Source organism: Lepidochelys kempii, chromosome 2, assembly GCF_965140265.1.
Source record: "Lepidochelys kempii isolate rLepKem1 chromosome 2, rLepKem1.hap2, whole genome shotgun sequence".
Taxonomy (NCBI): Eukaryota; Metazoa; Chordata; order Testudines; family Cheloniidae; genus Lepidochelys; species Lepidochelys kempii.
Genome location: NC_133257.1, coordinates 256,289,316 through 256,316,515, shown reverse-complemented (window position 1 = coordinate 256,316,515; position 27,200 = coordinate 256,289,316). Strand labels below are relative to the sequence as shown.

General features: G+C 44.6%; 1 protein-coding gene across 1 annotated transcript in view; it reads right to left on the bottom strand.

The window, feature by feature from the left end:
- Positions 1-25,537, bottom strand: part of EXOG (exo/endonuclease G) — a 33,742-nt gene extending 8,205 nt beyond the window's left edge. The window contains exons 1-5 of the mRNA XM_073334661.1: positions 25,331-25,537; positions 23,350-23,499; positions 21,570-21,709; positions 19,590-19,666; positions 14,884-14,998 (exon numbers count right to left, since the gene is read on the bottom strand). Of these exons, the coding sequence (XP_073190762.1) occupies positions 14,884-14,998; positions 19,590-19,666; positions 21,570-21,709; positions 23,350-23,499; positions 25,331-25,490 (642 nt within the window). The 5' untranslated portion in view covers positions 25,491-25,537. The remainder of the gene's footprint in view (positions 1-14,883; positions 14,999-19,589; positions 19,667-21,569; positions 21,710-23,349; positions 23,500-25,330) is intronic.
- Positions 25,538-27,200: the final 1,663 nt, after the last annotated feature.

The window sequence follows — 27,200 nt, the reverse complement described above, 5'->3', positions numbered from 1 at the left end:
ATGTTCTTGCAAATATGTTTCTTTATAAGAAAAGTCTTCTGGAGTATAAAGCCTATACTGACCGTACAGTCTTGTATTGCAGGTACTATTGGCAGTAAAAGTGACCCAACAGTGAATGTTACAACGACAGAGTGTGACTGTTAGAGTGAGCCATAATGGCAATGTTAATACACTGGGGTTTAATTCAATATGCACACAATACATGACTTTGCATGATGGCCGATACTAGTGGTATTTGCTTGTAAAATGCTGTGCATATATACTGCACTGTATAATAAAAACGATTGGTTGAAAAACGTAACAAGAAACTTACCTACCTCCATCATTACCCCATTCTGCTCAAGTACCTCCACTGTCATACACACCTATTGCTTGCCTTTATATGAAAGAGGCTGTAAAAGAATACTATGTACGGTTCTATAGGTTGCCCAATACACATATGCACAGCTGAATAGTCAGCAAGTGGGGTCAAGTATGGTTCTGCAGAGAGAGCACAGTTTGAACAGGAATAATAGAAGAGCACACGATCAGTTCATTTTCTAGCACCACCTTGTGGAGCTTCTTTGTAACTGCAGCAACAGTCAGAATCACAGGGCATGTCTACATTATAAAGTTAAGTCGCCATCAAGCCTCCACATTAAGTCAATCGTGTGTGTCCACACCACGCTCACTAGCAGTACTTGCACTGATGCACAGAGCAGTGCACTGTGGGTAGCAATCCCATGGTGCAAATAGCCACATGGGGTCTTGGGAAGGGCTTGCAAAGCCTCATGGAACCAGAGCATTGTCACAGAGGCGGGAGGGGAATGACAACATGGGGCTTCGGCCTCCCACGATGCACTTTCCTCCCTCCCCTGACACCAATGGCAAACAACCCATGTTTTTTTCGCACCTTTTTTCAAAGGTTTTAGCAGCGCATACGCAATAGCTCAAGAAGCATGGACCTGCTCAGTTGTGTGCTCTTGCTGTGGGCATTACAAACACCTCGCACCTTATCCTCAGTATTTCCAGAGCCGAGACAGGAGCAGTAGCGCGGAACATTGCACTGTCATGCATGCAGCCATGCCGCAAGCCATAGAACAAAACAATTCCTGGTTGCTGCTGGCAGTCGCATATCAACTGAACACGGTGAAACTCAGTTTCTGGTCCCAGGAAACAAGCAGTGACTGGTGGGACCACATCGTTATGGGATGATGACCAGTGGCTGCAGAACTTTTGAATGCGGAAGGCCACCTTCCAGGAACTTTGTGCAGAGCTTTCCCCAGCCCTGAAGTGCAGCAACACTAAAATGAGAGCTACTCTGACAGTGAAGAAGCGAGTGGCGATCGCTCTATGGAAGATTGCAACGCCAGACTGTTCCCCGTCAGTGGTGAATCAATTCGGAGTTGGTAAATCCACCGTGGGAGCTGTTGTAATCCAAGAGTTCAGGGCCATAAATCAACTTCTGCTAAGAAGGATAGTGACTCTGGGCAACGTGCAGGACATAGCTGATGGTTTTGTTGTGATGGGGTTCCCTAACTGTAGTGGGGCAACAGATGGCACATATATCCCTATCTTGGCACCAGACCACCTTGCCAAAGAGTACATAAACCACAAGGGATACTTTTCAATGATGTTGCAAGTGCTGGTGGTTCACAGGGGGTGTTTCACCAACATCAGTGTGGGATGGTCAGGAAAGGTGCATGAGTGCATCTTTAAGAAAACAGGTCTGTTCAAAAAGCTGCAAGCAGGGACTTTCTTTCCAGACCACAAAGTAACTACCGATGACATTGAAATGCCAATCGTGATCTGGGAGAACAAGCCTGCCACTTGCTCCCATGGCTCATGAAGTTGTACACTGGTCATCTGGACAGCAGTAAGGAGTGGTTCAACAATAGTCTGAGCAAGTGCAGAACGGTGCTGGAATGTGCCTTGGAATGCTTAAAGGATTGCTGGTGCAATTTGCTTACCAGGTTAGACCTCAGTGAAAGCAATATCCCCACTGTTATTGTTACATGCTGTGTGCTCCATAATATCTATGACACAAAGGGAAAAAAAATTCGCCAGGGTCGGGTGTGTAGGCAGATAGGTTGGCAGCTAATTTTGAGCAGCCAGATACCAGGACAATAAGAAGAGCGCAGCAAGGGGCTCTGCATCTCCATGAGGCTTTCAATAAAGAGCCACAGTAATGCGTGCCACTTATCTGCATTGTGCCTTCCAAAACCATACCCTCCGTTACATGGGTTTCCCTGTAACCCCCCCTTCCAACCCAATGACTGGAATCAATAAAGAGCATTTCTTCAGCATTTCAGCCATGGCGAGTATAGCCCTACGACATGGGCGACAGGCCTTGTGCTGCAACTTTTGGCATACCTACATTGGGAGCACAGCTGGACAATGCCTCTTCCCCCCAGCAACAGGGATCATAGAATCATAGAATATCAGGGTTGGAAGGGACCTCAGGAGGTCATCTAGTCCAACCCCCTGCTCAAAGCAGGACCAATCCCCAATTAAATCATCCCAGCCAGGGCTTTGTCAAGCCTGACCTTAAAAACTTCTAAGGAAGGAGATTCTACCACCTCCCTAGGTAACGCATTCCAGTGTTTCACCACCCTCCTAGTGAAAAAGTTTTTCCTAATATCCAACCTAAACCTCCCCCACTGCAACTTGAGACCATTACTCCTTGTCCTGTCCTCTTCTACCACTGAGAATAGTCTAGAACCATCCTCTCTGGAACCACCTCTCAGGTAGATGAAAGCAGCTATCAAATCCCCCCTCATTCTTCTCTTCTGCAGACTAAACAATCCCAGTTCCCTCAGCCTCTCCTCATAACTCATGTGTTCCAGACCCCTAATCATTTTTGTTGCCCTTCGCTGGACTCTTTCCAATTTATCCACATCCTTCTTGTAGTGTGGGGCCCAAAACTGGACACAGTACTCCAGATGAGGCCTCACCAATGTCGAATAGAGGGGGACGATCACTCTCTATGCCCCTACTTATACATCCCAAAATGCCATTGGCCTTCTTGGCAACAAGGGCACACTGCTGGCACATATCCAGCTTCTCGTCCACTGTCACCCCTAGGTCCTTTTCAGCAGAACTGCTGCCTAGCCATTCGGTCCCTAGTCTGTAGCTGTGCAGTGGGTTCTTCCGTCCTAAGTGCAGGACCCTGCACTTATCCTTATTGAACCTCATCAGATTTCTTTTGGCCCAATCCTCCAATTTGTCTTGGTCCCTCTATATCCTAACCCTGCCCTCCAGCGTATCTACCACTCCTCCCAGTTTAGTATCATCCGCAAATTTGCTGAGAGTGCAATCCACACCATCCTCCAGATCATTTATGAAGATATTGAACAAAACCGGCCCCAGGACCGACCCCTGGGGCACTCCACTTGACACCGGCTGCCAACTAGACATGGAGCCATTGATCACTACCCGCTGAGCCCGACAATCTAGCCAACTTTCTACCCACCTTATAGTGCATTCATCCAGCCCATACTTCTTTAACTTGCTGACAAGAATACTGTGGGAGACCGTGTCAAAAGCTTTGCTAAAGTCAAGAAACAATACATCCACTGCTTTCCCTTCATCCACAGAACCAGTAATCTCATCATAGAAGGCGATTAGATTAGTCAGGCATGACCTTCCCTTGGTGAATCCATGCTGACTGTTCCTGATCACTTTCCTCTCATGTAAGTGCTTCAGGATTGATTCTTTGAGGACCTGCTCCATGATTTTTCTGGGGACTGAGGTGAGGCTGACTGGCCTGTAGTTCCCAGGATCCTCCTTCTTCCCTTTTTTAAATATTGGCACTACATTAGCCTTTTTCCAGTCATCCGGGACTTCCCCCGTTCGCCACGAGTTTTCAAAGATAATGGCCAATGGCTCTGCAATCACAGCTGCCAATTCCTTTAGCACTCTCGGATGCCATTCGTCCGGCCCCATGGACTTGTGCATGTCCAGCTTTTCTAAATAGCCCCTAACCACCTCTTTCTCCACAGAGCGCTGGCCATCTATTCCCCATGTTGTGATGCCCAGCGCAGCAGTCTGGGAGCTGACCTTGTTCGTGAAGACAGAGGCAAAAAAAGCATTGAGTACATTAGCTTTTTCCACATCCTCTGTCACTAGGTTGCCTCCCTCATTCAGTAAGGGGCCCACAATTTCCTTGGCTTTCTTCTTGTTGCCAACATACCTGAAGAAACCCTTCTTGTTACTCTTAACATCTCTCGCTGGCTGCAGCTCCAGGTGCGATTTGGCCCTCCTGATTTCATTCCTACATGCCCGAGCAATATTTTTATACTCTTCCCTGGTCATATGTCCAACCTTCCACTTCTTGTAAGCTTCTTTTTTATGTTTAAGATCCGCTAGGATTTCACCGTTAAGCCAAGCTGGTCGCCTGCCATATTTACTATTCTTTCGACACATCGGGATGGTTTGTCCCTGTAACCTCAACAGGGATTCCTTGAAATATAGCCAGCTCTCCTGGACTCCTTTCCCCTTCATGTTAGTCCCCCAGGGGATCCTACCCTTCTGTTCCCTGAGGGAGTCGAAGTCTGCTTTCCTGAAGTCCAGGGACCGTATCCTGCTGCTTAGCTTTCTTCCCTGTGTCAGGATCCTGAACTCAACCAACTCATGGTCACTGCCTCCCAGATTCCCATCCACTTTTGCTTCCCCTACTAATTCTTCCCGGTTTGTGAGCAGCAGGTCAAGAAAAGCTCCCCCCCAGTTGGCTCCTCTAGCACTTGCACCAGGAAATTGTCCCGTACGCTATCCAAAAACTTCCTGGATTGACTATGCACCACTGTATTGCTCTCCCAGCAGATATCAGGAAAATTAAAGTCACCCATGAGAACCAGGGTGTGCGATCTAGTAGCTTCTGCGAGCTGCCGGAAGAAAGCCTCATCCACCTCATCCCCCTGGTCCGGTGGTCTATAGCAGACTCCCACCACTACATCACTCTTGTTGCTCACACTTCTAAACTTAATCCAGAGACACTCAGGTTTTTCTGCAGTTTCGTACCGGAGCTCTGAGCAGTCATACTGCTCCCTTACATACAGTGCTACTCCCCCACCTTTTCTGCCCTGCCTGTCCTTCCTGAACAGTTTATAACCATCCATGACAGTACTCCAGTCATGTGAGTTATCCCACCAAGTCTCTGTTATTCCAATCACGTCATAATTCCTTGACATCACCAGGACCTCCAGTTCTCCCTGCTTGTTTCCAAGGCTTTGTGCATTCGTATATAAGCACTTGAGATAACCTGCTGATCGCCCCTCATTCTCAGTATGAGGCAGGAGCCCTCCCCTCACAGACATTCCTGCCTGTGCTTCCTCCCAGTATCCTGCTTTCCCACTTACCTCAGGGTTTTGGTCTCCTTCCCCCGGTGAACCTAGTTTAAAGCCCTCCTCACTAGGTTAGCCAGCCTGCTCGCAAAGATGCTCTTCCTTCTCTTCGTAAGGTGGAGCCCGTCTCTGCCCAGCACTCCTCCTTCATGGAACACCATCCCACGGTCAAAGAATCCAAAGCCTTCTCTCCGACACCACCTGCGTAGCCATTCGTTGACTTCCACGATTCGACGGTCCCTACCCAGGCCTTTTCCTTCCACGGGGAAGATGGACGAGAACACCACTAACATAAATTACTGCAGTGGCTGATGTCCACATTACTCTCCGTCAGTGGTGCGTGTCCTCACCAGGAGCGCTTCCACTGACTGAAGAGGGGCAGTGTGGGTGACTGAGAGTCAGGGCTCTCAGCTCCACGCATCTCCCTACCAGGAGCTCAGCTGTTCCTCTGGGCTTCTTGCCTCCCTGCTGCCAGCCGGAAAGTGGGGGGAAGCCACCCGGGGCTCCTCACCACTGCACTCCCAGCCAGGAGTGGAGTGGCAGCCACATGTAGCTTCTTATCTCTGCACTCCCTGCTGGGAGCAGGGAAGACACCTGGGGCTTCTTGTGAGATCCGCACCCAGAGTCCAGTCAGCTGCTGTGCTCCCAGCGGGGAGTGAGGAACTAGGACACTAGGGGGCAGCAGGGCTCCCAGTGGCAAGCCTGGGTGGCAGCGTGGCTTGGAGCAGAGACCAGGCAGCAGTGCGGCTCTGGAGCCAACTTTCTTGTCAATTTCACGGGTCCACTGGAGCCGTAAAACTGACAAGGACAGCCAATGGCTGATATAAAGAATGCAGTGTCTACACACACACTGCTTCGCCTTAACTACACTGACTTAAGCCTTACGCCTCTCACTGAGGTGCTTTTATATCAGCATAGCAGGGGAGTTATATCAGCAGGAGGAACATTTCAACGTATACACCTCCACTATTTTGTTGACAAAAGTGAGTAATATAGTCTTGTCTTTTCACATTGCTGACAAGTCTTTCCCATGTTCCACTATCATTTGGGTGCGTACACCTGACTCTGCCTTTCCTCGAACACAGCTCAAAAGACCTTATTTGGCCACCCCCCTGTAAAGGGAAGCCTCTCTTCTCAGCAGCACAGTATGTTGGCAATTAGCACAACAGAGCCCTCTTAGCCCAAATCCTTTTATGGTTGCAGCTCGTTTTAAAGCGTATACCTGCTTTCCCACAACATCTGATTTCCCCTTGTTCTCACATCGCCCATCACACGTAGTCATCTTCTCTCTCTGCTTTGTTTAAGTAAGTGATGGGTCAGGTTTTAACTATTTTTCTTTGAAGTCCTATAGGCTTTTCTCCAAGGCCACAAGAGCTTACCAATACTCATGCTAAAACTGCTCCAAATTTTAGAATGGATTTAAACAGGACAGGTTTCAGAGTAACAGCTGTGTTAGTCTGTATTCTCAAAAAGAAAAGGAGGACTTGTGGCACCTTAGAGTCTAACCAATTTATTTGAGCATAAGCTTTCGTGAGCTACAGCTCACTTCATCGGATGCATACTGTGGAAAATACAAAAGATGTTTTTATACATACAAACCATGAAAAAATGGGTGTTTACCACTACAAAAGGTTTTCTCTCCCCCTACCCCACTCTCCTGCTGGTAATAGCTTATCTAAAGTGATCACTCTCCTTACAATGTGTATGATAATCAAGGTGGGCCATTTCCAGCACAAATCCAGGGTTTAACAAGAACGTCTGAGGAACGGGGGGGAACAAGGGGAAATAGGTTACCTTGCATAATGACTTAGCCACTCCCAGTCTCTATTCAAGCCTAAGTTAATTGTATCCAATTTGCAAATGAATTCCAATTCAACAGGCTCTCGCAGGAGTCTGGTTTTGAAGTTTTTTTGTTGTAATATTGCAACTTTCATGTCTGTAATCGCGTGACCAGACAGATTGAAGTGTTCTCCGACTGGTTTATGAATGTAATAATTCATGACATCTGATTTGTGTCCATTTATTCTTTTACGTAGAGACTGTCCAGTTTGACCAATGTACATGGCAGAGGGGCATTGCTGGCACATGATGGCATATATCACATTGGTAGATGTGCAGGTGAACAAGCCTCTGATAGTGTGGCTGATGTGATTAGGCCCTGTGATGGTGTCCCCTGAATAGATATGTGGGCACAGTTGGCAACGGGCTTTGTTGCAAGGATAGGTTCCTGGGTTAGTGGTTCTGTTGTGTGGTATGTGGTTGCTGGTGAGTGTTTGCTTCAGGTTGCGGGGCTGTCTATAGGCAAGGACTGGCCTGTCTCCCAAGATTTGTGAGAGTGTTGGGTCATCCTTCAGGATAGGTTGTAGATCCTTAATAATGCATTGGGGGAGGGGGGGAGAAAACCTGGATTTGTGCTGGAAATGGCCCACTTTGATTATCATACACATTGTAAGGAGAGTGATCACTTTAGATAAGCTATTACCAGCAGGACACTGGGGTAGGGGGAGAGAAAACCTTTTGTAGTAGTAAACACCCATTTTTTCATGGTTTGTGTGTATATAAACATCTTCTGTATTTTCCACAGCATGCATCCGATGAAGTGAGCTGTAGCTCACGAAAGCTCATGCTCAAATAAATTGGTTAGTCTCTAAGGTGCCATAAGTCCTCCTTTTCTTTTTTTAAACAGGACAGAGAGGGGCAGGGACAGGAGTTAAACTAAAAAGACAAAGAAAATATATATCTTGCATTTCCCAAATAACAACAGCTTACGAATTTCTCAACATATAATGGAAAAATCATTCTTGCACTGTGTAAGCAAGGTTACCCAACTCCTGCATAGGTGCATAAGGACCTGCCCAATGTGAGGACTGGGCATAACACCACAAATCAGGAAACCAAAGGGCCGGTCCTGGGTAGCAGTAATGTCAGTGCTAGCCCTGCCTCTCCCCAGCAGCATCCAGCAGACACTGCACCCGCTGCATTTCTGAGGGCCTGTTTTAGGAACAATGCCTCTCAGGACTCCCACAGGCACAAAGCACCTTCACACTAGCCCCAATGCAGGCTGCGCTTTAAAGATACAACAGAACCCTCTGCTAGCTTTTTAAAAGGATACATACTTGTAGTTTTCAACACAAGCTTTACTGTATTTTTATTCTACATCCAACCCAATTAAAAGGGCTACAGCTGCCCAGTGAATTCAAGAAGAGAAAGCAAGTCTCCTCCAATAAGGTAGTAATAAGCAAGCACGAAAAGCAATCATGATGTCTGAAAAGTTGCACTGTGCCATCTAGTGATGAGAAAATGCAAAACCACCGTAAACAAAATTAGCGAAAGGCAGTGGGCTTTCATTACAGGGAGCTCCAGCTCTGAGTTGGCAATTACCCGAGATTTCTGCAGGACATGGTCAATAAAAATCAAATTCCATCAGGACTTAGCTGCCAATACGCATTAACCAGTCCTGTACACTTTCCCTGCATCAGGCAATATTGTCAAATACATTAAAACAATAACTACAGAAATTTCATCTGCACTTCAGAAAAGGAGTACTTGTGGCACCTTAGAGACTAATACATTTATCTGAGCACAAGCTTTTGTGAGCTACAGCTCACTTCACCGGATGCATGCAGTGGAAATGCATCCAATGAAGCGAGCTGTAGCTCACGAAAGCCTATGCTCAAATAAATTTGTTAGTCTCTAAGGTGCCACAAGTACTCCTTTTCTTTTGTGAAACAGACTAACACGGCTGCTACTCTGAAACCTGTCATCTGCACTACAGTAACCCTTCCCTGGGTATGTGTGTTTTGAAGCTCTCTCTATAGAACAACTGTGGGGTAGCAGGAAATCCGTAATCCAGTATCTCTTGGAAACAGAGTCAACTCTCCTGCTACTTAAGTCTACACTGCCATCAAGGTCCAGGAATAGCAAAATTAAGTGGTCAGTTAAATCTCCAAATCATCTGCAATGCCGTCCCCTGAATCTTCAGACACATCCTCCCTCTTGCTCTAGAGTCAGCCTATGGCCTCCTCTGCTCCAGTGCCTCAGAGAAGACACTTGATTTGCTTTACTGATAACTTCAAAGACTATGCTGACCAGGTCCATTAGATGTCTTGCTTTAGATAACATCATTCCTATTGATATTACCCCAGAATTAACTCAGTAGAGCTTTATCATAATTTGATCCAGGATTCCTTATAGAAACAAGCTTTCTGGAATCCTCCTTGCTGTTAGTGCATTTTCTCCTGGCCTTGAGTGCCCTGAACATCGCTTATGCTCTCCATTCCAGTCCCATTGTCCTTTTGCACTCGTGTTGCTATTGGCCCTATTAGAGCGTTAATTCTGTTCTTATAGCCCGAGTTTCCCTAGTTGATAGGGCTCTGTCACATGGCATTATGAGGGAGTGAGGAGTTTGAATGCGGTTCTGTTCCAAGGGCTCTTTTTATTTTGCTTATAACGTATTCAGCATTTGTTTTTCCTGAGTAATACAGAAAAGATATCACATGCAGAAGAACTATGCTAAAAAAATGTTAAGGTTGAGGGAGAGAGAAACCCACCTCGGAATAGCCAATAGCTTGGTACCTGGGTCTCCCACATCCCAGATGAGTGGCCGAACCCCGGGACTATAGAGCTGGTCTCTTTCTCAATCTCTCCAATTGGAGTGGTGCCACTTGGTATAATTAAATAAGCATTGGTACGGGGGGTGGGGGGGAGCTACAGCTCAGTTTTGACAAATAATTTTCCAATAAAAAAACGTTTTGTTGAAAATTTCTGAATCAGCTCTACATAAGTCAGCCTCCTTGTACATACAGAGTATAATACAGTCTTTAATAAATGATCACATATTATTTTTTCCAGAGAAATTGTGCCTCATTCGGTGTTAGGCAATCTAAATATAGCAGTCACTGCAACTTCCCCTATAATAACTTTAATATGTTTAAAAAAAAAACCAACCACAGCTAGCCTTCCAGATGCGTGCATTGCTAAATGAAAGCAACCACATAAGCCTATTGTGTAACCTCTGTCTTCCTTTTTACCTCCGCAGTGTTTAAATTATTTTCATTTATTCATCTTGTCCAAATTTAGCGGCTGAGGGAGCTATGCACGTTTAAGCTGAGATCCTGGCCCTTAGATTCTGAGATCCTGGCCCTTTCTACACCTTTTGGGGTAGAAACTGTGTCTGCTACTTGTCTCTATAGTACTCAGCATATCTGGAGTGCTAATAATGGCACCAAAGTTTGCTTCCTTCTGTGTTGCAGGTTCTTTTCCCTTGTAATATCTAGATTAAAGAGATTAATAAAAACCTTTGAGAGGGTCTTCAGTCATCTTTACATCACCATCACACACTTGAAAAGGTGCTGTTAGGGTTTTAACCACCCACCCCTCAGTTACTGGTGTGCACCCCATCTCATATTGTTGATTTCTGTCTTGTGTTAGGAAAAAGTATTAATTCCATTAAATCAACATCTTTAAACATTAAAAGATAAATACTTCCAGTAATTATTAAATACTTTGTTAAAAAAAGTGTCAAGCAAAATGTCTTCTCTGAAATAAACAAGATCTCAATTGTGCTTTCTTTTTACAACAATTTCTGAAAAAGTTTGTTATGATTTAGTATCATTTCATTGTGAGCGAAGGGTGGAGAGAGGAGTGTGATGCAATAAAACCAACAATCTGCCAACAGAGGAAAATCACTAAACTGACGTTCACTGGAGAATAGTAATATATAAAAGAAGACAATGTCATTTTGATTTGCTCTGGACAAAGATGAAAAACCTGCATCTGCCTCTCCAGTGACACAGAACAGATTCTTCCTGTTGGTATTCTATTTTACATTTTTTATATATCTATATATATTCTGCAAATGTATCTCTCAAATACCAAGCACAATCATCAATCTATCCCTCGCAATAAAAGCCTCCACTGGAGGCAGATGAGCTGACAGAATTTATCTTGGGATACAGCAAGTTCAGCCAACATCGGCATATAAGGAATTTGAGGTTAATTCCCTTTCTGGAATTAAACAACAAATGGTACAGCAGTCCAAGCAGGAACTGGGAAAAATGCCATGGCTGCTGCTCTGACTTTTCTCTATAGCAGTGGTTTCCAAACTTGGTTTGAGGCTTGTTCAGGGTAAGCCCCTGGCAGGCCACAAGATACTCTATTTACATGGAGCGTCAGCAGGTACGGCTGCTCGCAGCTCCCAGTGGCCGCGGATCACCGTTACCGGCCAGTGGGAGCTGCGGGAAGCGATGGCCCAGCCCGCGCTGCTTCCTGCAGCTCCCATTGGCCGGGAACAGCGAACCATGGTCACTGGGAGCTGCGAGCGGCCGTACCTGAGGACGCTCAGGTAAACAAAGTGTCTCGCGGCCTGCCAGGGGCTTATCCTGAACAAGCCACGAATTAAGTTTTGGAACCACTGCTCTAAAGTGATCTAAAAATAATGTTTTGGGGATATCCATGATGAGAAAATCACCAGCCTTGCCATCAGTGGGTCTATATTTCACCATTTGAATAGCCAAGAACAAGAAAACACAGACTGAAGAGTGGACCAGTAAATAGATTAATGCATACATGCACATTTTAGTACTTACACATCTTTTGTTTCACAAAAGAAAACAGTGGAGGAGCATAAAGATATGAGTAGCCCAGCTGTAGAATTTACATTGTTAGATCCTTGGTATGTAATTTCAGTGCTTGAATCTACACTACAGTTTTTCTCTTTAAACAACAACTTCAAATGAGTGATACTTTCCCATGTCATCCACATCAAACAAACAATGAGATTAGAGGCTGGTTGTGGATTACTGAACCTTCCATTTCTAGGTCACTGGTCTGAACACAACACAGGTCACTACCAAAAGATGGCTAAAAGGGTACCCGCCAGTTCTTGCTCAGTAGCAAATTCTTTGGGTTCCTGGCTGAAGGGGTGAAATCCTGGCCTATGAAGTCAATGGCAAAACTCCCACTGACTTCACAGGGGACAGATTTCACTCTAGATATTTATTTTTAATGAACTTTTATGTGTGATTTGGCAAATTATGCCCCCTGTTTTAGGAGAGAGAATTAGTTTTTACTGGTGAATAAAAAATTCCTACACTCCAAAGTCTTGCTCCCCAAGGGACAAACTCCTAGTGAGATCAGAAGAGTCTCTACTGCAAACAATATTCAAAATGACAAAAACTGGGCAATTTTAGGTATTTTCAGTGTCTATTTTATTTACAATAAGGGAATGAACCCTTTAAAAGCACCTGAACACAAGTGGCTTTATCCATATGCTACAAAGCACATTTGCAAATAGCAAGTTCTTCCTATTAAGAGTCTATGAGTCCCTTCTCAAATTTCAAAGAGAATCAGGCGCCAACAAGCATCTAGCATTCATGCTACTGCAAATAACCAAACAAATACACAGTTGAGTGGTTGCGAGTTGAAAAGACTGCATGTTCCTTTAAACAACCTTTAGAAGCAGTAGAACTATAGCCACATTATAACCACATTAGGTTGAAATTTAGCTTGTTTTCTGTTATTTTCTATCCCCTTTCCTTTTTCGTGAAATTTAATAGTGATTCTTTCTAAAATTCACAAACACATTCAAAACACCAGCTAAAATAAACAATCATGCATATACATAATTAAAGATTTTAAGTTGAAATCATTCAAATAGTAAAACTAATTAAATTACTCCCACCCTCAAACTAAATATATGCTAGTTTGGGAATATAATAAAAAAATTCATGACAAAGTGTTAAGTTGCAAAGGAATCTATCCACTGTACCTCATTCTGGAAAAAGGTAATTTACTACAGAGGGTTTATAAATGTGACCATCACTTTGCCATTTCCTATCCCAGACTCATATAAGATCCAACTTCACTTCATAGCTTGTATTAAGACCAAAACTGATACAACATTCATAAAAGACGTGAGTTGTCTTCAAACCCAGGGATGATGAAGATATCTTGGCACCAGACTAGAACAAAATTATACAGTAATCAAAGCCACAGGGACACAGTGTGCTACTGTATTATTCAAGTATAGTATGTTGGTATCAAGTTACTTTTAATAAAGGCAGTAAGATACAAACACTGGTCTTATTTTTACCTGTGGAGTACTAAAATTAACATTTCAAAACTGCTAGCCAGAGTTAGAGTGTTTTTTTTAATATACTCTTCCTTTTCTATGTACTGGGAGGAGACATTGTTCCTCCAACAACACAATTTAGAAAATGCTGACTAAAATTCAACATAGTGGAAACAACTGCTAGACTCTAAACAATTCTACAGCTTGCTGGAAAATCACTGTCATTTTTAAAATATTCTTAGGGTCCATCCTCTGGATTCCAGTTGATTGTTAATTCTTTGTAATCCAAGATAATAATCTTTTTTAAAGGATAAACAATTGAAACTAAAAGATCATGATAATCAAAGTGAAGCAAAGTCTAGTGGGCTAAGCACAAGTCTGGACTCCAGAACATTGTAATCCTAGCTTTGCTGCTGACTTGCTGTGTGGCCTTGGTCAAGTCATTTAACCACTCTCAGTTTCTCCATTTGTAAAATGAGGACAACAATTACCTACCTCACAAGCATATTGCGTTGATTAAAGGTTGTAAATCTTTATTTCTGAAGATGAAAATTATGAATTATTAATTTGCATTATGCTAGCACCCAAAGACCTTAGGCAGGATTAAGGCCCCATCATGCTAGGTGCTGCACAGTCAAAGATAGTCCCTGCTTTGAACAGCTCCTACAAGAACTTACACACATACTTACCTTTAAGAATAAGAGCAGTTGGTCAAGCAAAGAGGTGTGTGGTGGGGGGCTATCAGTCAACTCAACAGCATTTCTTGGTCTCTTGGCTTGTAATGCAATAACTTCTGAAAACCTTGTCCAAAATTACAACGAACATTTTACACATCAATGGGTGTAATAAAAAATAAAGGGCAACAGGGAGGGAGGACGAAGATTACAGTGATAAGGCTGCATCCAAAGCCTACTGAACTCAGCTGGAGCCTTTCAGTTGACTTCACTGATTTTTAGATCAGGCTTTACGGCTCAGATTTTAAATGCTGGCGAAGGGATTTGGACAACTAATTGCTGTTAAAATGAATGGCAACAGGGCACCCAAAATCCTTCGGTGGCTTTGAAAACCCACACTGTGTTAGCATTCTGATGGTTCAGAGATGTGTAATTTTAAAGAATATATAAATATATGATTAAATAGATACATATACCTCAGCAAACCCCACTGGCCCTCTACCTAGCAGTTATCTTGCAGTATAGAAGCACTAAGTACAGTGTTAATACAGCTTTATAAAGAGGCATTTAAATGCCCTCTATTACATGAACAAAAATGAAGGATTTTATAACAGAATTTACTGCAGCACGATTTCAGAGTGTAGGCAAGATACAATAGTGCAAATGTCTATTCCAACATTTTGCAAGTACTACAAAGGAGTTTAACTTTGTTTTAACCAACCTGCAAGACAACTATGTTTATTTGCTTCTGTTTTATGTAAAGATACTGTTAACTGTGACATTCAATTTAGTGTATAACAGCAGCACAGGTACCTACCTGATAGGTAACTCTTTTCTTTCCATCATCCCCTGTCTGAGGCAAGGTCAAAGGTCCAGAAACTATCCAAACATCCTCAAATCTCTCTGTCAGCTCCCGACAATACATTTCCATTCTGCAAAGATATCCCTCACGTCAAGGAATGCCAGTGGGTAAACTTTAATTTTTTTAAAAAAAATATGCCTAGAACATAGAGGGCAAGACAAACTACTCTCAGACACTTTTGGGGTGCATTTTCAAAAATATGGGCCTAAACTGCATGCCAAAAATGGGTAAATGCATGCATAAGTTGAAGTTGTTGTTGTCCCATCTCCTTCATTCACGCTCCATTGGTTAATTTACAATTGGTCATGCATTTTCTGCACACATTTGAGACCTCAGATCAGCAGTTTCATCACATTCCCTCAAAACTCAAATTCCCCAATAATTTCCACTACTGAGTTCTTGATCTTTCTTGAGATCTTGATCTTATTTACTTTCAGCAAATAAGAATTTCGGGGGGGAGGGGGGGCGGCTGCATCCAATCTCATTTCGAACGGCTTTTTTATATTATTTTTTGTTTGCTCCTCCATGTTTTAGAGGAATTATGGTCCTTCAACATACTGCCAAATATTTTTGTAAAATATATAATTAGAGAATTTTTTAAGCTGCATTTTTTAGAATCTTAAATGTCAAATTGCAAGTGTTCCAGGCATTCTCTCACATGCACTGATGCCAATGGCAGTCTCCAAGCCCCTTCTTGCTCTTCTGTGTGAAACTGATTAGGAACAATGTAACACTGCCTTTAGGAAAGGTATCATTGGTTACTGCATATTTTTGGGGTTCAGAAAAATACTTAGTGAATTTAGTTGGGAACATGAAAAGTTTGTCCATGTGAACAGCTTGCCAAGTCATGCCTAGTTTTCAGAAAAGGGAACTGATTATAGCCACTCTTTATATGGTTCCTACAGGTCACAGCAGCTGCTTACATCAAAATGATCACTGTGGGGACCCCTACAGGAGAGGAGAGAGGAGGTGTCTCACATTTGGTTTGCAAGTCTCACTTTAGTCAATTTGACATAGTCCAACGTACAAACAGTTATTTCATATAGTTGGGTTGGGAGAGGGAGAGAGAGAGAGAGGAAGAAACTGATGGGATAAATTAGAAAAGCAGCATGGTATTGAGAGAGATTTTTTGGTGGGGAGAAGTAAGGAGATACAGAAAATATAGAGGTGGCAGATAAAATGTAAGAAAGAGAGAGAGAGAGATAAGGATATTGAGGGGAGAAAATGAAAAAAGAATACAAACACTGAAAGACAACACTAGAAATAATCAATTATAAAAGAGAAGAAAGGAAAAGAGAAGTGAAGCCAGGAAGGGGTATTCATAAATACAAAGGGAAGAGTAACCACCTTTCTGTATACAGTGCTATAAAATCCCTCCTGGCCAGATGCAACATCCTGTTACCTGTAAAGGGTTAAGAAGCTCAGCTAACCTGGTTGGCACCTGACCCAAAGGACCAATAAGGGGACAAGATACTTTCAAATCTTGGGAGAAGGAAGGCTTTTGTTTTGTGCTCTTTGTTTATGTGGTTGTTCTCTCTTGGGACTGAGAGAGGTCAGACAGAAATCCATCTTCTCCAACCCATCCTAATCCAAGTCTCCAATATTGTAACCAGTATAGATAAGCCAGGCAAGGCGGATTAGTTTATCTTTTGTTTTATGTGAATTTTCCCTGTGTTAAGAGGGAGGTTTATTCCTGTTTTCTGTAACTTTAAGGTTTTGCCCAGAGAGGGATCCTCTGTGTTTTGAATCTGAATACCCTATAAAGTATTTTCCATCCTGATTTTACAGAGATGATTTTTACCTTTCTTTCTTTTCTTTTTTTTTAATAAAATCCTTCTTTTAAGAACCTGACTGATTTTTCCATTGTTCCAAGATCCAGGGGTTTGGGTCTTTGATGATTTTGTAACAAATTGGTTCGGATATTATTCTCAAGCCCCCCCAGGAAAGGGGTTGTGTAGGGCTTGGGGGGATATTTTGGGGGAAGACGTTTCCAAGTGGGCTCTCTCAGTGTTCTTTGTTTAAAACGCTTGGTGGTGGCAGCATATTGTTCAAGGACAAGGCAAAGTTTGTACCTTGGGGAAGTTTTTAACCTAAGCTGGTAAGAATAAGCTTAGGGGGGTCTTTCATGAGGGGCCCCACATCTGTACCCTAGAGTTCAGAGTGGGGAAGGAACCCTAACAAGGTAGAAGAAAACAAAAGCTAGAGACATAGTACATTTCATCCTTAAAATTGCGTCATATAGAAAGCTTAATGGCAATATGAACTGAATAAACAACACAGTAGTTTTATTCCTTTAAATTGCGGGGGGCATGGCACTGGGGGAGGAGGGGAGTGGTAACAGTGATATTTAATTCTACTTAGTAGGCTAAGACCTTGGGGCTGTAGATGCCCGATGCAATTTTCAGGCTCTCCCCATGATCTCCTGATTAGCCAGAGTTCTCAACTGAAAGAAGCTCCTGACCCTAAACTGGCACGTGCCTAGCTTTAGCATCAGTGAAAACTTATGCCCAAATTCCTGAGGCATTAAAACAATAGAATATCTCTTAAAATGCTATAGTGCATTATTTATCCATGAAATCATATAACCTTACTGAATGCCTCATATGCTTTTATATATATTCTTGCAAAAGCAGAAGCAGCGTTTGGAAGAATGATGAATCATTTCCTATGCTAGATTTTTAACTGTAATATTTTACATTATTTTATTATCCTCTCCTTGATTGAGCCTTGTAAAATTCATCACTCCCTTTGATTTCTGAGCCTTAAAAGATATTGAGTCCCACACAAGTACAGAATCAATGTTTGTTTTAGTTATTAAATAGTTTTCACCTCAAAAGAACAAAGGAAAAGAGCCAATATGAACAGTTAATAGACATCATCCAGTTCCATCACCTCAAAGCTGTGATGCTACCAGTCTTCACAAAGGAAGATTTTGGCTGGTTGTTACTTGGATGCGTGTACTCCTGTCAGGCCTTGCAGGTCTCAAACCTGTAGCTGTGGGAGTGGTGGGGGAAAGTCATACTCCAGTCTTCCCCCTGGCAGCTTTCAGACAACAGCTGGGACCAGGGTTGAAGAAGCCCAACTGGGACATAAGCCAGTCCCCTATGCTCTGACTGGGAGAGCTCCAAGTCTCCTGATTGGGCCACAGCCCCTACTTAAGCCAGAGGAGAAAAAAGGAAATTGTCCCTCTTGTAGTAGGAAGAGGGCCTGAAACATAAGCCCTTATATTAGAGATGTGGTATGAGGCCTAAACTAAAGTAGTGGTCAAAGCTTTGCTGCAATAAAGCAAAGTTAAGTTGTGAGTAAAAGGCAGGACCTGCGCACAGAATCTGGCAAGAACAGGCCTAATGTTGCAGAAACACACATTCCAAAGAAGCGCTAGGCACAGGCCATGCATGCAAACACATTCCAGAAGGGTGGTACCAGAACACCCCAATACCAGCACATTCCCCAAAGATAGCAGGAATATGTTGATCCATCTTAAAGATAAGGTCAGGATAACAACACGATGGATAGAGATGTTTTGATCAAAACAACAGGTACAAGGTGATGGGTGGTAACAGGCTACGTCAGAAGGTGTCAACTAACTACATCAGAGGGGCAATACGTAACTTGTTTGTACTGATGTATAAAACGGAGTCTCAGGGGGAGTGTTTTGGGCCAGCCTAGGGGGCAGTGGAAAGTCCCGCCACTGATTGAGCTGTGTCCATTGTCATGGGCATACATGTGCTAGTGTAACTGTAGACATTGATCCAGGGAGCTAGGACCATTCTTTGTTCGCAATAACCTGGCTGGGTGCCTTCATACCTTAACATATCTTGTGGTCGTTGGGCAGTTTGCTCGAGGTCTGCTGTGCCAAATGTCTGCGCAGAGCTGGGACAGCACAGAGGGAGCACACACACAGCCAAACATCTAACACCACCTACAACTGGGCTTCACCCTGACACAGACTGTTGATCTGGCATTTACCTGTTCCTGACCTCCTGGTATCCTGACTCAGCCTGAATCTTGGTAACTGCCTCCTGGTTCCTGCCCTCTGGTTTGTCTCTGAATTCTAATCTCCTGGTATTCCAACCTGGCCTGATTCCTGGTAATTGGCTCCTGGCCCCTCAGCCTGTGCCTGACATTAATCCCAAGGCCAGGCCACCCACACCCCGGTCTTGACAGCTTGTACAGATCTCTGTAACCCACAGGAGTGGGCCCCCTGTGAGAGGAATGGACCCAGCAGCCCAGAATCACTAGACTCACCTGAATGGGCCACCTGCCTTCAGGTGGCTAACCAAGCCCTGAAGGATTGGGTTGCACAGCTGACCTGACTCTTGATCCCTGCCCTCCAGTTTGTCTCTCAATTCTGATCTCTTGGCATTCCAACCCAGCTTGGCTCCTGATGTTAACCCCTAGGATAAATAATTATATTCACCTAACTAAATCCCTCCTACAGTTTCTATTGGATAATGCACCAAAATGATTGCATATTGTTCTTGGCACTGCCTTTCCTCTTGGAGGAGGCTGCAATATGTAGCATGCAGTATTCTTGCACATGGCTTGAAAAGTGCTTAGAAATCCTTTGCTATATATATGTAAGATATTATTAGTGTTTTACCACTGACTTAAACTTAGTCTTCATCTTACACTTAATCCATAAAAAAGTAACATCTTACCTGTTCCAGAATCCAGCATTATTCTTGTAATTCTGGGGCACAATGTTGGACAGGTAAAATGTTTCAGCCATAGCTTGCTATATAAAGAAAAAATGGTGCCATGTTATTGAAATGTTATTGAGATAGGCTGAAAACAAAGCCAAACTTTAGGAGAGTTTGGAATCAGAACCCATATCTAGAGCCAAACTTCAGAGCTGGACATTATTTACATAATGGGTAAAATCAAAATCCTATATCAGAGCACCGCCGAAGTACTGGGGCGGAAGTAGAGATGGAAAATTGGGATATGATCTTTGCAGCTCAGGCCCATCTATCATTCTACAGAAACTTTCAGAAGTGTATCCATTTTTGGAGCCAGCAAACAAAATAATATTTAAGCATAATATTGAATGACAGTATGGAATTAATGTTAAAGGGTCATTAGTTTGTAATTAGTTTGGGAGTAGCTGACTGCCTTTTCTGGAGGGGAGGGAAATTTGCACTTACAGTTCTTATTTCCCAGATTGGTTCAATACGTTTTTGCCTTTACTTGGCAGGAAAGGTTTTACATTACCAACATTTTACAATTTTAAAAATATACAGGGTGCAGATGGTGGAATGGTCAGCAAGGCCCTGATCCTGCAAAGGTTTATGCACCTGTTTAACTTTACAAATTGTGAGTAGAGTTAAGAAGGTGCACAAACATTTCAGGATTGAGGCCCAAGTAATTCCAGAGAAGAAAGAAAAGGAGTACTAGTGGCACCTTAGAGACTAACCAATTTATTTGAGCATAAGCTTTCGTGAGCTCGGATGAAGTGAGCTGTAGCTCAAGAAAGCTTATGCTCAAATAAATTGGTTAGTCTCTAAGGTGCCACTAGTACTCCTTTTCTTTTTGCGAATACAGACTAACACGGCTGCTACTCTGAATCCAGAGAAGAAGTAACCTTGGCCTTCTTCTGGTCCTATACATTTACACATATGTGAAAAAACATGAAAGTAAAATCTCAGGCTCTTATCCTGCATCTTATTATTTTATTTCATTTTAAGTGCTTTTTCAGATTCTCCTTATTCACAGAAGTTAAGGATCTGGCAGCAATATTTAGAACAATGCTTAGTACAGGTAGCGGTTGTGCAAACTGTGAAATATTCCAGTTAGCATATCTAACCCTATTTTAGTCCTGGGCTTCATTGTACAAGCTGCTAAACATGTTGAAATAGCTGGAATAACAGACAAAATCCATCAGTGACCCTTCCACTATAAGTAAAATGACTAGTGCATTAATTTACTACGTAACACAGTGCTGCCATCACCCTGCTCCACAGCATATTACATTTCAGGACAAAATGCACTTTCAGTCTGCTTCCTAAATAGCAAATCATCTCTATTATGGAACAAAATCAAACTAGGACCAGATAGAACCAAGGCTGCTTTGTTAGTCAGCCAAGGGATTAAGGGACCAATATTTTGGTATGCTTATTTTACAACTTCATAGATCAGGTAAGTAAAGACACTTCGTAGACTTTAAGAGGACATCTAAGGCAAACGGTAAGGCAGTCCCTTCATTCACTTCATACACAGAATTAGAAAGGGAACAGATCTTTAAATCATCTAAATTATTCCCCTGCCAGTGCAGGGCAGCTCTTTACAGTATGTTTGCTAGTGCTTTGTCCATTGAGGTATAAATATCTCAGTACCTGTTGGCTAAGAGGACAGTGCTGCTTTCCTCCACTCACTTATTAAGTAAGCATCAGAAGAGACCTTTAAGGTGTGATAAGTAAATCATCCCCATGTTACAGATAGAGAAGCTGGGGCATAGAAAGTTGTGAGTTGCTCAGTTTTACAAGGCAAGTCTACAGCAAAATCAGGATGAAAACCCAGAACTCCTGATTCCATGTCCTATCCCTCAACAAGTAGGCCATGCTTCCTCTCAAAAAAACCCATTATAAATAAATTTTAGCTCACCTTCCCACTGACAGACATAAGTTAAGAAGGATTCTTACTACTGAAAATTTGTTATCTCCTGCTGGTGCCATATGTCCTCGCGACCACCCGCTCCCAATGTAGTCTTCATTGACAGCACTAAACATGAGAGGGATACTAGGATCTGGTCTGAATTTGCAGTGCCTTCGATCTGCGTTGCCTGAGGAACAACATACTAAATAGTCAGGTTATTAGCAAACCACCATCATTACAGAATAAAAAGAGCTGTTATCCAATGTGCCTTCCCAAAGTGCTTACATTTCAGGATTCTATATACGATCTGAGTATTATTTTCCGCCTCGATTTTGATAGGACTATGTCTTAATCAGAGTAGCAAACAGACATATATCAGAATTGTATGTCTCAAGATATTTAATCTCAACTGGTTGGTTAGTTTGATTCTGATACTTTGGACAACATTTTAACATGTCAGATGGTTACAGACACTCAAATACAATTTTAAAATTACTGCTTTCATCTGATGAACCACTGAAGTCAATGGGACTACTTACAGTCAGGTCTAAGTGCTGGCAGGATCATGTCTGTAGTTTTGAAAGCTACCATGAAGATTGCGATTGAGATATAGCAAAAGGGATGCTACTTATTTTGCAGTTATACAGGTACCTTTTGTTACCAATAACAACTTCCAATATTAAAACTGAAATAATTCTATAAACTTAAATTAAGATGATTGTATATTGTTTGCATTTCATTCAGATGGTGAAAACAGTTATTTTCTACATATGCAGTAGAAAAGAGGGAATCAGATGCGCACAAGAGAAATAGTGGAACTAAGGCAATGTAAGTAATGGGTTACAAAGAGTATGTGTTACATACTGAGTAACAAATGTAATACAATGTGCTACTTTAATTATTTCGTTTTGATCAGTTGATCCCACTTGATTCAACTTTCCCCAAAATGTTATTTCAGGGCTATATATTACCTACTCCTATTTTTCTGGCACTTTATATTTTAACTAAATTTCTCATAGAGCTATTCTGACTAATTCAGACTCTGATCCTGCAAAGACAGACAAGGGGTAGATCCTCAACTGGTGTAAACTGTGATAGCTCCATTGAATAGAGCTATGACAATTTACAGCAGCTGAAGATTTGCCCCAGGATCACCTTTAAGCACTTGAGTAATCCACTGCCTTCAAGGGGACTGTTCCAGTGAGTGAAATTAAGCACGTTTGTAAATGGGTGCGGCGTTGGGGCCTTAGTTTATGTAGTTTAATTTTACATTGGTAGCCTCACATTCATTAACTTCACCTTTTAAGACCCACTTCTGCAAGGTCACCTACAACAAATGAGTGTTTCAGACGTACACACAGTCGCTGAACCACCAGACTTGTCTGTGTAAACTGTACAACCACCTCATCTTATACCTGTAACTCATGTCCTTCCTGACCCCTCCCCTTCAAGCTGTATGGAATATACTCAAACCCGTCACATTTGTCACGTAAGCCCCGATCCTGCAGAGAAATCCTTCAATATGCTCCCTTCTGCCAGCACATAGTCCCACGAAGGAAAATGGCACTGGGAACAGGCATGAGGACTTGCACTGGCAGATCCCTGTTACAGGACTAGGGTAATCAACCCAGCACTTCCAGGCCTCACTGATTTTGGTGAGACTCTCAGTGGGCGCACAGATCCAGCTCCACAGAGCTCATTGGAGGATTGGGTCACAGACTGAAAGATCTTCAGAACAAGACCTATCCCCTTTATGTATTTTCTGTGACGTGCCTATCCCACTTGCGGGTGCCATCAAAATAAACAAACACACACATACATACATACCCAGTGTCTTCTGTTTTGAAATATGTTCAATCACCCATTTAGGTACCCGTTTTGCCTGATCATAAGACAGTGCATGATTTGTGTAACATCTGGTCTCTGTTCCAGCTACAGGGAATCCATACTGTTCCAGAAGAGACACTTCCACTGGTTCTAAGGGGGGAAACAAACAAAAAATGACCCTCAGATGAAACGGGGATTAGAAACAAAAGAGGGAGGGGAACGTCGCTCATGTTTCTATACATAGTATTGAATAACACTCTATTTGATTTGAACTGAACAACATATCTAAGACCAAAAAAAATACACTTAAAAGACAGGTTTCAGAGTAGCAGCCGTGTTAGTTTGTATCCGCAAAAAGAAAAGGAGGACTTGTGGCACCTTAGAGACTAACAAATTTATTTGAGCATAAGCTTTCGTAAGCTACAGCTTAAAAGAATAACTTATGTCCACCAGAGACATATCCATGCTTGACACCAAACTTGCATTAAATATTTAGGTTTCAGAGTAACAGCAGTGTTAGTCTGTATTCGCAAAAAGAAAAGGAGTACTTGTGGCACCTTAGAGACTAACCAATTTATTTCAGCATGAGCTTTCGTGAGCTACAGCTCACTTCATCGGATGCATACTTTATTTAGAGTGCAAACCTGTAAGGATAACTCCCCACATTCTAACTCCCCTGCAATGAAGCTAGTGGGTCTTAAGAGCATTTACCGCACCACAGGATGCACTCAGTCCCTCACAGAGGCAAGCTTTAACTTCCCAGTTCAACAAAGCGCTTAAATATGAACTTTGCCAGTGCAACACATTGACCTCTGTGATCCACCAGGGCCTGTGTAACAATGGAGTAGAACGCTTTGTGGTTTATGAGGAGGGTTTTGGGGGGGCTGATGAGGGAGGTGTGTGGGAGCAGGGCAGTGAGGAGGGTTGCTGGGGGTGCTGATGAGGCGAGGGGAGGAAGGTCTATGGGGGCAGGGCAGTGAGCAGGGTTTTGAGGGGCTGATGAGGGAGGGGAGGGATGTCTATGGGGGCGGGGCAGGGCAGTGAGGAGGATTTTGGGGAGGCTGATGAGAGGGGGGAGGTCTATGGAGGCAGGGTAATGAGGATGATTGTTGGGGGGCTGATGAGGGAGGGGAGGGAGATCTATGGAGGCAGGGTAGTGAGGAAGGTTTTGGGGGGCTGATGAGGGAGGGGAAGGAGGTCTATAGGGGCAGGGCAGTGAGGAGGGTTGTTAGGGGTGTTGATGAGGCGAGGGAAGGGAGGTCCATGGGGGCAGGACAGTGAGAATGCTTTTGGGAGGGCTGATGAGGGGAGAGAGGGAGATGTATGGGGGCAGGGCAGTGAGGAAGGTTTTGCAGGTGCTGATAAGGGAGGGGAGGGAGATCTAGGGGGGCGAGGCAGCGAGGAGGATTTTGGGGAGGCTGATGAGAGGGGGGAGGTCTATGGAGGCAGGGCAGTGAGGATGGTTGTTGGGGGGCTGATGAGGGAGGGGAGGGAGATCTATGGAGGCAGGGCAGTGAGGAAGGTTTTGGGGGGCTGACGAGGAAGGGGAGGAAGGTCTATGGGGGCAGGGCAGTGAGGAGGGTTGTTGGGGGTGCTGATGAGGCGAGGGAAGGGAGGTGTATGGGGGCAGGATACTGAGGTGGATTTTGGGGGGCTGATGAGGGAGTGAAGGGAGATCTAGGGAGGCAGGGCAGTGAGGAGGATTGCGGGGGCTGATGAGGGAGGGGAGGGAGGTCTATGGGGGTGGGACAGGGCAGTAAGGAGGGTTTGGGGGGCCTGACGAGGGAGAGAAGGGAGGTCTATGGGGGCAGGGCAGTGTGGAGGGTTTGGGGGGGCTGACGAGGGAGGGGAGGGAGGTCTATGGGGACGGGGCATTGAGGTGGGTTGGGCGGGGGAGCTGATCAGGCCGGGGGCCAGGGCTCTGGGGCTGGCGGGGCCGGGGACTCCCAGGGGGAACTTCCTCCCCCGGCTCCGCTCTTACCCTGCGGCCGCTCGCGGGGGGCCGCCGGCGCTGGGCCGGGCTGGCTGCGGAGGAGCCGCAGCGCGGCCAGGCCGGAGGCGGCGGCGCCCAGCGCGGCCCCGCAGACGAAGCCCCCCAGGAAGCGGCGCTTGGCGAAGCGGGCGCCCGACGTCTCCGCCATGGCCCGGCCTGGGGAGGCGGCTCCCACTCCGCGGCGTCCCCACAGAGCCCCCTGCTGGCCGGCCGGGGAGAGGAGCCGGGCCGCCCGCCAGCCCCAGCCTGCAGGGCGCCCGGCCCAGGGCCTGGGGCTAGCGAGCTGCCCGGTGGGAGGAAGCCACCCACGCTCAAGGGGGGTTTCCCAGCACCGGGCGCTTCTTACATTAAGAGTCGCTTATTTTCCCCCTGAAAGCTCCGCTCTCGGGCTTCGTTCAGGGAAGGCCTCCCGCCGCGGTTCCACAGAGGTCGGGGGAGATGCTGGCAAGGGCTGCTCCGCGGCTTGGGATCCGTTACTCTGCCCGGCCTCAGCAGCCCTGCCGCTCCCTGGAGCGGAGCCGGTGCCTGTTCAGTAAAACAGAGTCTTCAGCTTGTAAATTTAGTCTGGCACTGATCTGGGTAACGCAGCGAGCCCTAGTGAAGAATTATGCCTTAGGAAAAATAGGGAAAAGCAGGGGCCAGCTGCCAGGCTCTCCTAGGCCGAGCTTTCCCGGCAAAGATTTCTGTTTTGTTTAGATGTTTCCACTGCACCCATGAATAGCCAGGTACTTTTTAAAAGCTGAAAGACAGTAAAGTTATGTCCTCACCCTTCCACCCTGCAGTGGGAGGAAGGCACGTGAGAAGTATGTGCATTTTCTTAAGATGTTAATAGTTAAGAGTTGCTGTGTGGAAAAGCACAGGGGAGCTGTGATCATCTTTAGATCCTAGAGTAATGAGTTCTAAAGGCTTGGGGCCCCTGTGAGAGGAGCCCTGGCTCCGGGCTTGTCTACACTACAAATTTAGATCGACCTACTGTCACCACAGTAATTCAAGTGGCTGTTGGTGTCCACACTACCCCACCAGGAGCATCACCAACTGAAATGGGGCACTGACAGGACTCACAGCTAGAGTCCCCCACCTGCCCTGAGGTGACAGCCCCAGCTGTGAACCTAGCCCCCCCAATTTCACAACAGGGAGCCTACCAGCCTCAAAACAGACATGCTTGCCCTTGTCTCTGGCTCAGAGCTGTAGGAACTCCAAGGGGAGCTAGGAGCCCAGGCAACCAGGCTCCCAGCTGGGAGCTCCACGCACAACTGAAAGCCTGGGGTTTCAGCGCTAGGCAGCCTAGCACCAGGCTTGCAGCTTGGCCTGTCACCCCAGAGATAGGGTGGGGGGAGAGGCCTGGCCCAGCTGTGAGCCTCACCAGGCTCAAGTTCACAGTACAGAGCCTACCACCAGAAAAACAGACATTCGTGTCAATTCACAGGTCCCCACTCTGCTGACAGAATGACAGCGAACAGCTGAAGTAAGTACTGCAGCATCTACAAGGATACTGCATCACCCTAACTACACTGGCATAAGTGCTACGCCTCACATGGAAGTTGAATTTTATCAGTGTAGCGGGCCACTTACTTTGGCAGAAGCAGCAGTCTAGTATAGACACTGCCATAATTAGGTCAACATAAGCTGCCTTAGATCATCCTAATTCTGTAATGTAGACCAAGCCTCAGGCACACAAGCTTGTGCCTGCTGGCAGATCTTTCCATTGTTTCTGAAAAGCAGAGCTCTTGAGAAAGGGCTACTCACTCCTTCAATTCCCTGGTCCTCCAACTGAGGGCCTTGAAAATAAGGACAGAGGGTGCTCTGAAATCCATATTTAGGCATCTAAATAACTGGCCTAATTTTCAAAAATGCTCAA